At 48.2% G+C, this 12911-nt stretch overlaps 5 protein-coding genes across 7 annotated transcripts; 3 read left to right on the forward strand and 2 right to left on the reverse strand.

Annotated features, from left to right (window-relative positions):
* Nucleotides 1–671: 671 nt before the first annotated feature.
* On the forward strand, nt 672–2771 carry FVEG_00596 (hypothetical protein; the record flags this gene model as incomplete). The annotated part of the gene is made up of 4 exons (XM_018887162.1): nt 672–1033; nt 1295–1502; nt 1556–1653; nt 1701–2771. 4 exons carry the CDS (start codon nt 672–674, stop codon nt 2572–2574), a joined length of 1542 nt encoding a protein of 513 aa, XP_018742870.1. The 3' UTR covers nt 2575–2771.
* Nucleotides 2772–3100: 329 nt separating this feature from the next.
* On the forward strand, nt 3101–4765 carry FVEG_00595 (hypothetical protein). The gene is made up of 2 exons (XM_018887161.1): nt 3101–3346; nt 3405–4765. The coding sequence occupies exons 1-2, from the start codon at nt 3192–3194 to the stop codon at nt 4222–4224; spliced, it is 975 nt and encodes a 324-aa protein (XP_018742869.1). The 5' UTR covers nt 3101–3191; the 3' UTR covers nt 4225–4765.
* Nucleotides 4766–5674: 909 nt separating this feature from the next.
* FVEG_00594 (syntaxin 1B/2/3) lies at nt 5675–8348 on the forward strand. Of its 2 annotated transcripts, XM_018887160.1 has the most exons (6): nt 5766–5900; nt 5950–6543; nt 6711–6715; nt 6778–6884; nt 6949–7722; nt 7775–8348. In XM_018887160.1, exons 2-6 carry the CDS (start codon nt 6538–6540, stop codon nt 8008–8010), a joined length of 1128 nt encoding a protein of 375 aa, XP_018742868.1. In that variant the 5' UTR covers nt 5766–5900; nt 5950–6537; the 3' UTR covers nt 8011–8348. The 2 variants fall into 2 exon arrangements, with proteins under 2 accessions (XP_018742867.1, XP_018742868.1); XM_018887159.1 differs by having other exon boundaries at nt 5675–6543.
* FVEG_00593 (hypothetical protein) lies at nt 8254–9555 on the reverse strand. The gene is made up of 2 exons (XM_018887158.1): nt 8625–9555; nt 8254–8576 (listed from the first exon to the last, which is right to left on the reverse strand). Exon 1 carries the CDS (start codon nt 9420–9422, stop codon nt 8709–8711), a length of 714 nt encoding a protein of 237 aa, XP_018742866.1. The 5' UTR covers nt 9423–9555; the 3' UTR covers nt 8254–8576; nt 8625–8708.
* Nucleotides 9556–10253: 698 nt separating this feature from the next.
* FVEG_00592 (hypothetical protein) lies at nt 10254–12668 on the reverse strand. Of its 2 annotated transcripts, XM_018887157.1 has the most exons (5): nt 12136–12668; nt 11736–12076; nt 11435–11666; nt 10802–11373; nt 10254–10677 (listed from the first exon to the last, which is right to left on the reverse strand). In XM_018887157.1, the coding sequence occupies exons 2-5, from the start codon at nt 11913–11915 to the stop codon at nt 10588–10590; spliced, it is 1074 nt and encodes a 357-aa protein (XP_018742865.1). In that variant the 5' UTR covers nt 11916–12076; nt 12136–12668; the 3' UTR covers nt 10254–10587. The 2 variants fall into 2 exon arrangements, with proteins under 2 accessions (XP_018742865.1, XP_018742864.1); XM_018887156.1 differs by having other exon boundaries at nt 11736–12668.
* Nucleotides 12669–12911: the final 243 nt, after the last annotated feature.

Consider the following 12911-nt stretch of genomic DNA (forward strand, 5'->3'; position numbering starts at 1 on the left):
ACAGTTGGTGGAGCCGACGATGTTTATTAGCGCCTCCAACGGCCCGCACCCACACCCGCAACCGTACCCGTCCTAGCCGTCTTATAACAAGCGCCGGGCGCCTCCTCATGCGTACAGAATTTTATTTCATCCCGTTTCTACTGTGAATACCTATATCTAACTCACTGTCCGTCTCCAAAAACATGGAAATTGAATACTAGTGGAAACAGGGAAGGCATTTGAGAGGTACTATGGCACGCCGCCTGACCATGATGTGAAACATTCCACGGCACCCATCTATAATTCAACACGTGCTGCGGTTTGCCGCCTATTTTCCCATGGCCACTACTCTACGCGGATTTCAACCGCGGATAGCGACATGGATAGACTTGATCAAGTAGGCTGGTTGGTCAACACTGTCCAACAAAGGCAACAGTCTTGTTGGTTGAGATTCGTTAATAGAGGCAGTGCTCTTGTCTCTTGGGATTTAGCAACTCGTTCTTAAATGACTCGTCCAACCCATAGAAGCTGGCTGTTTTCTCATATTCGTAGCAACTGCGTATTGCTATTTATTCTTTGTTTTGACGGTTGGCTCATATCATAAGCATTCACCGTCTCATTCAAAACTGAGAACGGAGAGTTTTATTGCATTTGTCCAAATCTCGACCGAAATTGGGAAATGTATAATCAAGATGAAGAGATTGTGGGATCAAGCCCAATATCTACCTCAAGAAACGGAATTTCTTTTGAAACATCTACAAGGCTATGAAGCTATATTTGAAATACTGCGTCAACGATATCCGAACCAGCAAGCTTTTAATATGCTGCCTGGATTTTCGTTGGTGCAAGATAACCTCCGAGATTCAATGGAGGCACTAGAGTCACTTAGGAAAAACGCAGATTATATATCCACGAAACTCGAAGCCAAGACTGGCCTGAAGCGGAAGCTAGCCGCTTTGAAGATAATAATTGGAAAGGAAAGCTCAGATGAACTCGCCAGCACACTGAAGGAGGCAATATCAATGCTGCACTTAGCAGTACAGGCCTGGGACTTGTAAGTATTGGCATGGCGGGGACCAATACAGAGCTTGCTTGCTGAGTGGTAACTGATGATATTCGTCAAGGACTATCTCGATAGTGACACCTGATCTAATTGCAGCTCCGATGTCATAGAGATTGATGAATCTCAACTGTCACGAATCCCGAGAGACAATGCAAAGCTCAACAAGAAATATACCGCTTCGAGATTTGGCCGTTTCACCATGGCCTATGCCACCACCACTGGTGCGTGGTAGGCGTATCTTCAACTGCCAAGTTGGCTTTCACCGTCCGTATATGAACTACAATCGACTCCAACTGGCTATGGCTGGACGTATAACTATCGGGTGTACAACGTCGTTTCATATGAATCTGATATTATTCAGAGAATACAAAAAGGAGATAGGGCTGGTGTTCTTGAGCTATTCGGAAACCGGAAAGCATCTCCGTTCGACAAAGATGAATATGGACACTCGCTTCTTTATGTATGGCAGCAACCTTGGACACCACTGGAATTAAGTACTCATTTGGATCACAGTGGGCTGCGACTAGCAAGAACTTCGACATGTGTCAGTTGCTACTTAGCTTAGGGCTCCATGAAGCTTTGCTTGAGAAAGTTGGCAAAACTGCCCAAGCGTAAGTTCTACATAATAGCCATGCGATAAGTTCTGACATACTCTCAGAGGTGCATTGGCACCGCTAGTGTACGATCCTGATCGACACCACCCGGAGAAAATATGGCTAAAGATTGCAGACTTATTTCAGTCATATATCAACGAGCCAGAGACAAGCATGGTTCTGCGTATGTTCGACTGTCACAACTCCTGCGATCATGGAGATGAGTACGTAAGAATCTTTCAGCAAACATTTTTGCCCAACTTCTATAATGGCCCGCTCATTCATCGCCTGGAAGCCTTCCGGCTTGGATCTTTTCACTGTCAAGATTCAACAACGCCCCCCTACCTCATCGCACGAGGCCTGAAGATCAGCAGCCTCGAAGTTAGCGAGTCAAGTCGCACCGGGGTTTCACTCATGCACTCAGCAGCTGTGGCATTCAGTATTCGTTTCGCGGATGAAGTCCTTCCGTGGATAAGAGGTTGGGCCATGTGGACTATGTCACTCTATAATGAGGGATGGGGCCACTTGGTGCGGGAGGTAGCCTCAGTTGCCAGACAGGAAGATTTACACACAGTCGAGATAGTGCAGCCCTGGGACGTGTATCAGGTTCCAACCTGGAAAGGCACACCACTGATCTCAGTTATCGGCGGAGCCCTTTGCTATCTGTCACCGGATGTCAGTTTCTTTCACTGGGACAATATTTTCCAGGGATGCATCCAGAAGTGGGTTTCAATCTTGCAGGAGAGCGGAGTTGACCTGGTTCTCTATGGAGAACAAGAATCCATCAATATTAGCAAACACTTTCGCGCAGCTTTAGATTCAGACGCAATCGAGGCATCGAGGAATGAAGTACGGAACGTGCTGCCGTCATCGAGCGCGAGACTTACGTTTATTCGACCAGAGCGTTCCGGTCGCAAGATGTGGAACAGCAACCATTGAATACCGATCCGACTGTTAGAACTCAAGTTTGGTCCAACCCCTAGGGATCGGGAAATAGTTTGGGTGCCAGAATTTGAGTGGATGGCAAAAGAGTTCTGGCAGATGATAGAACAAGAGGTCGTCATAATGCATGGGTCGTGGATTGATTAGTAAATATATTGGCTACTCCTGACAAGCAATACAAACAATGAGGACAATTTAAGATACCGTAGTTGCGACGATACTGATAATCGTGGTTTTATTTGACAGATACGTAAGGTAGCTGTGGAATGTCAATGCTTATTGTTTGTGTCATGAAGCAACGACATGATAAAGATCCCCGGATTCTCGTCAGTACCGTATTTGGGCATACCCCGACGCGCCAGATGCCTCTAGAACGATGTATGACCAAACTCTCGTGTGTTATCATCCAACCATTTTGAGGTCATACCATGATAAACAACCATAGGTAGGTTACGGTAACGTGAGGGCGCCTAACGTGCTGTACCCCGCTACATGAGGCGGGGCAAGAGGTAAGGTTATGACATGACATACCTACATGAATCTGTTCCTACCCAACTTACTCTTGTTTATCATCACCAGAACTGTCATTCTATTTTAAAAACCCTCATTTCGAAATGACGACTATCCGACCAGCAGACAAGGCCGGCTCATGGTACGAGAAGAAACCGGAAGATTTACGCCCTGAGCTGCAAAGCTACCTAACGGCAGTCCCGGAGAGTTTGGACAGAGTTTCACTGCCCATTCCCGGAGCTCGTGTTATCATCGCGCCGTGAGTTTGCCTGCTAAGCCTTTCGATATATTCTTGAGCTGACGATAATATGCCACAGCCATGCGGGATATGCATATTCTGGGCCGTGTGCAGCTTGGGCGTACAAGACTCTTGACTTGAGCCATGCCAAGCGTGTCATCGTCCTGGGTCCATCTCATAGATACTATCTCGAAGGATGTGCTGCCACTAACTTTGAAAAGTATGCAACACCATTTGGCGACTTGGAGATCGACCAGGAAGTGGTCAGAGAGCTCCAGGAGGCCTTAGGAATGGAGAATATGCCCAAACGCCGCGAGATCGAGGAACACTCTCTCGAGATGCACATGCCATATCTTTATCTTCGCTGTCAGGAGTCATTTGATTCGCCTGATAAATTTCCCAAGATTGTGCCTGTGCTTGTAGGCAGTAACAACGGGGATGAGGAGAATGTTATAGGACGAGCTTTACTGCCATACCTCAAAAACCGGGAGAACGCCTTTATAGTCAGCTCCGATTTTTGTCATTGGGGTGGTCATTTCAGCTACCTACCCTACTCACCCACGAAAAGTCCTTCTGATCTGACACAGTTGAGAAAGGAAGACCCCAGACCCAGTGGTCCCCCAATTCACGAGACGATTAGAGTCATAGACGAAGCAGCCATGGATGCTGTTGAGAGTGGCGTTCATGAAGCTTTTCTTGCCACTCTGCGACAAACCCGTAATTCGGTATGCGGACGACACCCTATCGGAGTCATGATGGCGGCTTTAGAGCAGCTACGCAAGCAGCCCGAGAACAAAGACAAGGGGCGATTTCGTATCCTCAAATATGACCGCAGCAACTTGGTCGATACGCCGGGTGATTCCAGCGTCAGCTATGTGTCTGCATATGCTGTTCTCTGAGTATGGAATTTCAACATGTGGGCGTTTTGGTGTGGTGGAATGATAGTCTTTGAAATCGGATGGAGTATCGAATGCATGTGCTGGACTCACGATGGAGGGAGAAGTTGTACTATCATTAGGTGGTCCCGGGGAGCCAAGAGATTGGGTCACCATTAACAGATGTGCAAATAAATAACATGATATTGGTAGGAACTGTGCAATCCGCAAATGGTTGGAGAATTCAAAGTCATATTTTGTTCAAGCAAGGTTCTCGGAATAAGCCTATGGTAGAGTCCGTCGGAAACGGATTTGGGAAGCTTGTTGGTTTGTGCTGCGCAGCAAGTTTCTGCGGCTGAAATATGAGATGGATGGCTGGAAGGGTGTCAATTGTCTCGTCCCTTGAACGGCAGAGTAAGACGAAGGATACATTTGCTGGCGGAGCTGGCCAAGGGCATAAGCAACGGGAAATTACGAGGTACATATAAATATCCCGACTTACCCTCTAGTAAAAGAGTTGCCATCACTATAAGGTTGATATGCTATAGATGCAATCGTTTCCGTGTTCGACTCTATACCAGTGACAGGACAAGATGAATGATGGTTCCTCAATCCGAAAATACCACGAATAGCTCCTTGGCAATGCCGCTCCAGACCCACGCGGCGAAGCTTAAGTTCGTTGTTCGAGACCCCCTGGTCAAGGTCAATCTCGAAAGGGTGGCTTGGGGAGAAAAGAAAACGCAGGATCTTGATCCTAAATGACAAAAAGACTTAGGTAATATAGCCTAAGCTTAGGATAACCTTTGCTGAGTTTATTTTGACACCTCCTATTAAGGTTCGCTGTTTTCTTCCCCCCCCGAGGGGTGGGCGCCATTTTGCAGACTAACTAACAGCTGAAGGCCTAGCGCGGGATCGCAGGGCTCACTCAGGTGGAGTTTGTCAGCCTGCAGATGAACGGATTCAATTGCTTCAGTTAGCGGATGACACCCAAGACTTTGTTTATGAATCAGAGTTTGAAGCTTTTGGTGATGATGCCGGATAATGCAGGTTGGTGCGATGGTAGTCGGAGGCAAAAGAGAGATTGGATATAAAACACCAGACTTGTTACAGAATTCTCAGTCAGACTCTGAAGAAACCAGGATTATTGGAGAGCAGGCGCCTAAGGATGAAACAGTGGAGAATACATCACCAATGAACGATGCTATTGAGGGGCAGTGATTATTTCGGGATTACCCCTTGCTCAGGGGTGACAGACAAAATAAGATAGCGAGATCGATTGTGTTATTCAGCGGTAGCGTGTAGGCCTGAATCTGTCTCCTGTTCTCCCCCTAAACCAAAATCATGTTAAGCTCATTTATAGCTAGGCTGCTGCATGTCTCTGGTACCATTCTATGATCATCCAATTGAATAAGTGTCGCATGATTAACCAGACTCTTAAAGTGTTTCTGGCTGTTGCAGCTCTGGTTTTGAGCACCTTTATCATGACATCGCGTACGATCCAAAGGGGCTGTTTCGAAGCTGATTATGACGCTGCGAACCTTGGCACTCGGTCAAAACAACCAGAGAAACAGAGTCTCCTACGAAGCCGTCGTGCACTAGAAGTCGCAACTGGAATCAGATTTGCATCTCTTGACCCGACTATTGGACCCTGCATCGCCATCCAAGAGAGCAAGAGAGCAAAGGGGCTTGTACAATACGGAGTAAGCATGGTGCTTGTACGGAACAGGGCTAAGCTAAGGTAATCTCTAGCCCGCTAAAGGCAGTGAGCGGCGTCCAAGCGCCAGCGCCTTAGCCTCCACCCTCACCCCCAGGCCCGCTAACATTTCAGTGGCTAAGTGCTACTCTGCCACTGCCACTGCCGCTGCTACTCAACAATTCCACTAATCTCGTCTCGCACTTGGGCTGGGCTCGCATTCCCATTCCTGCTCTGGCTGGGGTCTTCCTTGCCAACTCCCGTCACGTCTCATTTGCACCTGGCCTTGATCCTATTTTTCTGACCTTAACTCTACACCCTCCCTCGTCTCACTCGACCATCTTTTTTACTTGCCGTCTTTTCCTTTTTCACCTTTTTCTATCTCGTCAGTAGTTTACGCAAGTCTCGATCATTCATCTCTTTGATCGTATATCCACAAGCCTTACTCCTTTCTCTTTGCTGCGCGACGAGAAACACTCTAACCAAACCTCTTCCTTGGCAACTCGACTCGATTCGAAAAACGACGAGACCAAAACAATTAATCAAAGACAATCCTCGAGAAACGGCCAACCTCTGGTGAAAGGGGGTTAAATTCGTCGAAACCAAAACAGACAACAAAGCAGAGCTCCAGCTCAGTCACTACAATGAGTGTTAGTTTGCGCCTCCTATCCAAGCCTCTCCCCTCCTGTTGATCCCGCTCCAATTTCGAGTGTTTCCCATGCGACATCAATTGAGCTTGTAGCATATCGCGACCTGCTATTTTCCGTTTTAACTGCCTAAATCTTTTTCATGAATACTCTGCTGACATTTGTTATAGTACGGGTATGTTTTGCCCGAGTTACTGCATCTAGCTTACTCGGTATGCTTACTGACTCCAACAATAGATACGGTGGCCAAAATCCATACGACTCCCCTGACCAGGGCTATGGTGGTAACAATGGCTACGGCAATGGCGGTGGCTACAACAGCCCACCCGCTCAGGGTTATGGAGGTGAGAATTTTGGACTCAAATGGTTGTCCTCTTCCACCGCATACTGACATGGCTTGAGGGATAGGTAGCGTTGAGATGGCTCCCCTTGCTCACAACGCCGGCGGCTTTGGCCAAGGCGACCCCAACGCCATTCTCAATGAGTGCCGCGACATCGACCGTGGAATCGACACTGTTGAACAGAACTTGGAACAGCTCCGCATGATCCAACAGCGAACTCTTGACGACGCCGATAGCTCAGGTTCCAGCGCCGCCAGCCGCCAGCTCGACTCGCTTTCCGCGGATACGATGTCTCTCTACCGCGAGCTCACCGAGCGAGTCCGCACCGTCAAGTCTAACCCCGAGGCGAAATCGCCAAAGAACAACCCTCACGTCACCCGCATTGACCGCCGTCTCAAAGCTGCCATCACCCAATACCAGCAGGTCGAGTCACAATTCCGAAAACGCACACAGGATCAGATGGCCCGCCAGTACCGCATTGTGCGCCCAGATGCCTCAGAGCAAGAAATTCAGGCTGCTGTCGAGGACACTACTGGAGGGCAGGTCTTCAGCCAGGCCATGATGCAGAGTGATCGTCAGGGTCGTGCCCGTGCTGCCCTGAGCGCTGTTCAAGACCGTCATCAGGCTCTCATCAAGATCGAGCAGCAAATGGTTGAGCTGGCTCAGTTGTTCCAGGATATGGACACCCTCGTCGTTCAGCAAGAAGCTGCCGTCACCCAAATTGAACAGAAGGGCGAGGAAGTCGTTGAGAACCTCGACAAGGGTAACGAGGAGATTGGTGTGGCCGTCAACACTGCCCGCAAGACACGCAAGAAGAAGTGGATCTGCTTGGGTATTTGTGGTATGTATTCGCAAATCCAACCAGATTGTGAGGCTCTCGCTAACTCGTCCAGTTGCTATCATTGTTGTTATTGTCATTATTGTTCTCATCTACATCTTCGTCATCAAGGGACAGAACAACGACAACAAGAAGCGAAGTATCGAGGCAGCCATTGGCAGCTTGCCTGTTATGCACACAGCTGTCCTACCTGCTCGCTTAGCCCGTCGTGTTGCTGCCGGCAACACAGCGTCTCTGCTCAAGAGTGTTGGCGGAGGGCGATTCCATCTACCTCAGCTACCGCGGAACTAGGTTGAAGTCGAACGATGAGAGAATGGTTCGGAGGCGATTGTCTTCGAATGACGGGGAGGCGATACTTGGACTCATTGAGGGACATATACGCATTCTAGAGAGGTGAGCCAGGATCGTGTGGAGGTAAAAGCAGTGTCAGAGCTGTATTTGTGTTTTTGCGTATTCCCATTGGATTTGGAACATAACTGTTGCTATAGCCCGACAGCCCGCCTTTTTTTTCTTTATGTTTGTACAACCGGGTTTGACTCTGCCACTCTTCTGGCGCTTGATTTCCTTTTCTCTTTGCATTAGTTTGAGGCGTTTATAGTATGAACTTTTAATTACATTTCGCTTCCTCACTTGTGTTGATGCATCGTGATGTTTTGACTGATCAAATATTCAATCGCTAATTAACAATCTAACACGCTCGATATCCATACGTATCAGACAAGCCCTATACGCCAAGCTGTAATCACTCATATTCAAAGGTGCCTGGTCCACCTGAAAGTGTGATGACCATATTCCTACCTGGTCATCTATATTGTTGATACCGAAGTTCAAAAGTCTTGGTCTTGTAGAATCACAATCTGTAGATGCGTTAGCATGGCGGAAACATTTGACAGTATACAACTTACCACTATTAATGGCACATTTCGGTCTTTACCGATACATAATCTCAAAATCATCAGAGTAAACGGAACTTCTCGAGTGAGTTCCTATCAATCATTCTCTGCTTTCGCTTTCGGCTTCCCCTTGTCATCATCGTAGTCTACCACCGCTTCATCAGGTGCACCATCATAGTCTTCTGCATCGTGAATGTCTTCATCCTGTCCCATTACCAAACGCCTCTTTTCAGCCTCATCAACCACCTTCTTTAGCACTCCCATACGTCTGCGGAACTCTTCCGCTAAGACATCGACGTCCTCCCCTCCTATGGCGCCACTGCCCGAGCTAGGTAGGGACTCGGGTCGCATTTCGACGGGCTCGCGCTCGATGCCTTCAACACGGAGCATTAAAGCGCCAGCACCTCCGTTCTCTTCACCCTCGCTCTGCTGGACAGCTACGCTTGAGTTTGTCACGGCGAAATCGGGCGTTAGACTGGCGGCCCAAGATACAGCCCAGCGGTTGGACTCGCCTTCGGGAGCTGGCGCGAGATCTACGACAAGAGGTCGGTGCGACGGGTCTTGAGCACCAGCTGCAAGGATTGAAGGGTCGTCATCGGAGAATACGTAGTGGATGCGAGGATGCACAGTAGTATTTGTAGTTGAGTTGGTTAGGAGAGTGAACAATGGCTCGAAAGGGGGCATCGTGCTCTCAATAGCTTCATTCTCTTCGTCTGGGGTTTGATTATGGGAAAACTCCAGATCCGGGCCTTGGACAGAAGACTCCGTCGCAGCCTCCGGGGGAGACGGAACCCTATCGGCTGCAGACATCTTGGTAGGATGTTTGTATTGTTGGGCTTCTGTAGTGATGAGCAGACGATGTCCAGTCCCGGGGCATCTTTTTTCGGCGATGATTTGTCTTTTTACTCTGTTTGTTTGTGTTAAGCTGCCGAGCTCTGCAGGCTGTAGAGCCGTGGGATGACGGAAGGAACTCTTTATCTTATCGCCACGTGGGTACTATCTAATGCACGTCTAGGTAACCAGAAGCAACTACCTACAATACTTGGGTAGCAACTCTCTTAACGACTTAACCGGGCCTGATATCAATTGAAATGATTTAATATAGTGATATCTCTAGGCGGTCGTGAATTGCGTAGCTAGTGATGATTTTTAAGTGCAAGTAGATCAAGCCTGGTCATTTTTGTGATGTGCTCCCTCGGTTTCCCTGTAGGGGTACATAGCTCATCGTGACTCGACATGTGACTGACTTCAAAGAGACTGAAGTTCTGTCTGCCGGAATAAGCTCTCAGCCAGACTTCAAAGAGACAAATTCAACCTCGAAACGCCACCTCAGTTTGGAATGTCACACCGAAAGTACGCACTGTGACTCAAGACTCTCCTGCGGATCACTGAAGAGTTATATTGCCAGCATCTATGTCAATGCACTCTGACGTACATCGCTAGCCTCATGGCGCCTCGTTCTTGTCGCCCAAACGGTTACTTTGGAGGCTGAATTCACCGTTGATGTGACATACACATGCCCTACCGCCTTTGATCCTTTGCATCCTTGAATCAGCTCGGTCCTTGGGCGACTGTGAATAGAAAAAGAGGACCACCGTGCGTCTTGTATCACTATGTAAGGTGATAAGAGGTCAAATGAACTTAGCAGGCAGTGAGTCATTAGCTTATGTATGAAGGGAGTCAGGCATCCAGTGCCTTTGTTTGACTGCCCCCAAAAACGCCGTTCCCGTCTATTGTATATATATATATTCTCCCGATGGCATATTCTTGCCTCTATTTTTTGACTCTTTCCAGCAGAATCCCCGGTTTCCTTGCATACCTTCGTAATGTAAACGCTTTTACATAAATCCAAGGTAGAAAATTGAATCGAACATGATCAAATAACGCCGTTAGATGCCCATCTACCGAAAAATGAAAGCCGTATCACTCCCATATATGCAAAATGCAGGATGTGGTCAAAGGACTGGTAAAGACTTCAGGACGAATGAAGAGCGCGAAAGCCAGCCGCAACCAAGCTCCTAGACTTGTCCTTGGAATCAGCAGGACCGTTCCAGTAAAAGAGACCCTACGAAGGCATTGTTAGCGATCCAGTGACGAAATTGGGCAGGAAGTGGGAGTCGCGGTGTTCTTGTGTTCAAGACATGAATGCGCGACACCGAGACCTTCGCACCCATAGTTAGGCTACTCACTCCCAGTCCCTTTTGCTTGCAGAAACCAGCCTTGATCTTAACAGTATCCGGGTTATCGTACGTCACAAATCCGCCATCTGCCCCGGTGCAGTGTGCTGCAACATGGCGTTTGTCGACAACCTCTTTGCATCCCTTGCGTGGTAGTTGATTGTACTCAAATGTGCCGTCTTCCGCACCACCCACGCCCTTGTATTTGTGTCCTACTCCTGTGCAGTGAAGGAAGCTTCGTCCAAAAGTTGGAATACCAAGCAGAATCTTCTTAGGGGGAAATCCCTTGGACATGAGATAAGAAACCCCTGAAGAAGCTGAGGTTTCTTCTTTGTCCATAGCATATAGTTGAGCATGATGCCCAGCCTTTGGAGTCCACGAACCAAAGAAATCGTAGGCCATCAAGTTGATAAAGTCCAAGTATTCGGCGATCTCCATTAGATCAAGGAACTGTAAGATGGACTTGGCTGCAGGAAGTGCAGCGGTGAGTACATAATGCTCCTCTGGTAGATGAATGCGGACAGCGGCTAGAAGTGCAAGAAAGTCGTAGCCTTGTTGGACATCACACGGGTATTCCCATGCAACTTGATACCATTTTGTTAGCTTCGCCGACAGAACTGGAGATCCGTTTCGAGCGCTACGTACTGTCGATTCCATCCAGACCTGATGCCTCAACAAGCCCCTTAGCTGATCTAGCAAAATTGTCACGTAAGAGAGTGCTAGATGCCACCAGGGGGAAAATTTCCGAGGAGTTGCCACCCCCGATTGACAGAACAACTCGAAGATGGGGATGCTTCTGCTTGAGGTGCATGAGAGACCCTAGTCCTCCTTGTACACCGTCAACAGGTGCACCAGCATCCGCCCACTCATCACTTAGCTAGATTCAAATTCCGAGTCAGTACCCCCAATGCCAAAACGTTTGAAATGAGTCGTGGAAAGAACTTACGAAAACACCGCCGTCGGCTGAAACACTGGCGTAGGCATAGTAAACATGGTTGATACAACTGTAGTTGAGCATTCCTGGAGTATCTCCCTGGTATATCCGGTAGTTAGGAAAGTAAACTGCATTCGTGAACATGACATTAGACATGCTCGAAGCAATCCGCGACTTGCGCGACGAGCTCATGATGAGGGATTTGAGAGGCCAGGTGAATTCCAAAGAAAATGGACGAGGCAAGTGCCAAAATCAAGAGAAAAAATAAATACGACCGGGAGTGTTGTTTAATAACCCGACCTGCAAGAGTCTAGATGAACTAATTGGTGTCAAGATCTTGAAGGAAACAAGAGCTGATATGTCGGTCAACAAGGTTAGGCACCAAAGACTGCCGGTGAGAGTCATGACTGACTGCGACAGAGAAGGATCGAGGCTATATAATACTCAACACCAGTCGCAGCCATCTAGGTGATGCCCGGAGAGCAGGGACTAGCATCCAAATTACGGAGGGTCCTGGATTCGGTAGAACCATGATACATGACATAATTGCGGGGAGGCATTGGAAGAAACACAAGAGTGTTGCTGCTTGTCAGAGCTGAGGAAGCTGTGGCTTCTTGGGAGACCGTGAAATTACTCCCGTTTGTTGTTAGCCCGGCTTTTCGATGCTTTGACCACGCCAATTCGGGCCTTGTCAAAAAGGTGTAATCTGTGCCTCATGAAATGACGGATGTTTTGCTTGGCAGCCCAAATTCGAATGGAGTTGGAGATCCGGGGCGAGAATACTCTTTTCCTCTTCGAGGGCAGGCCGTACAAGACCCTGAGCTATTGGGACCGTCTAGTAGATGTTTCCAACCATTAGATGAGCTTCCATCTCTGCTATGAAAATGGAGATGATGAAGCATTGACGTTGCGGCCTCTCCGAGCCATTAAATGGCCCTGCCATGATTTGCGAAGGTGAAACACGTTGACATGCAGGCCCGCAAATGAGACACGTCTCCAATACCTAAAAACAGCATAGCGAGGCGTTGTCAGGTTTTCAAGATGAGCCGCGATGCGATCCGAGGTGTCATATGCCTCGGGCAAACAAAAGGCAATGCTGGACAGGGCCCGGCTTCCAATCAATAGTTGCAGGATCATGGCGAGCTCATTGCTCTGTTTGAAAAGCAGCATTGTTGTCCAAGGGATGAA

The sequence above is a fragment of the Fusarium verticillioides genome, chromosome 1, assembly GCF_000149555.1.
Source record: "Fusarium verticillioides 7600 chromosome 1, whole genome shotgun sequence".
Classification (NCBI taxonomy): domain Eukaryota; kingdom Fungi; phylum Ascomycota; class Sordariomycetes; order Hypocreales; family Nectriaceae; genus Fusarium; species Fusarium verticillioides.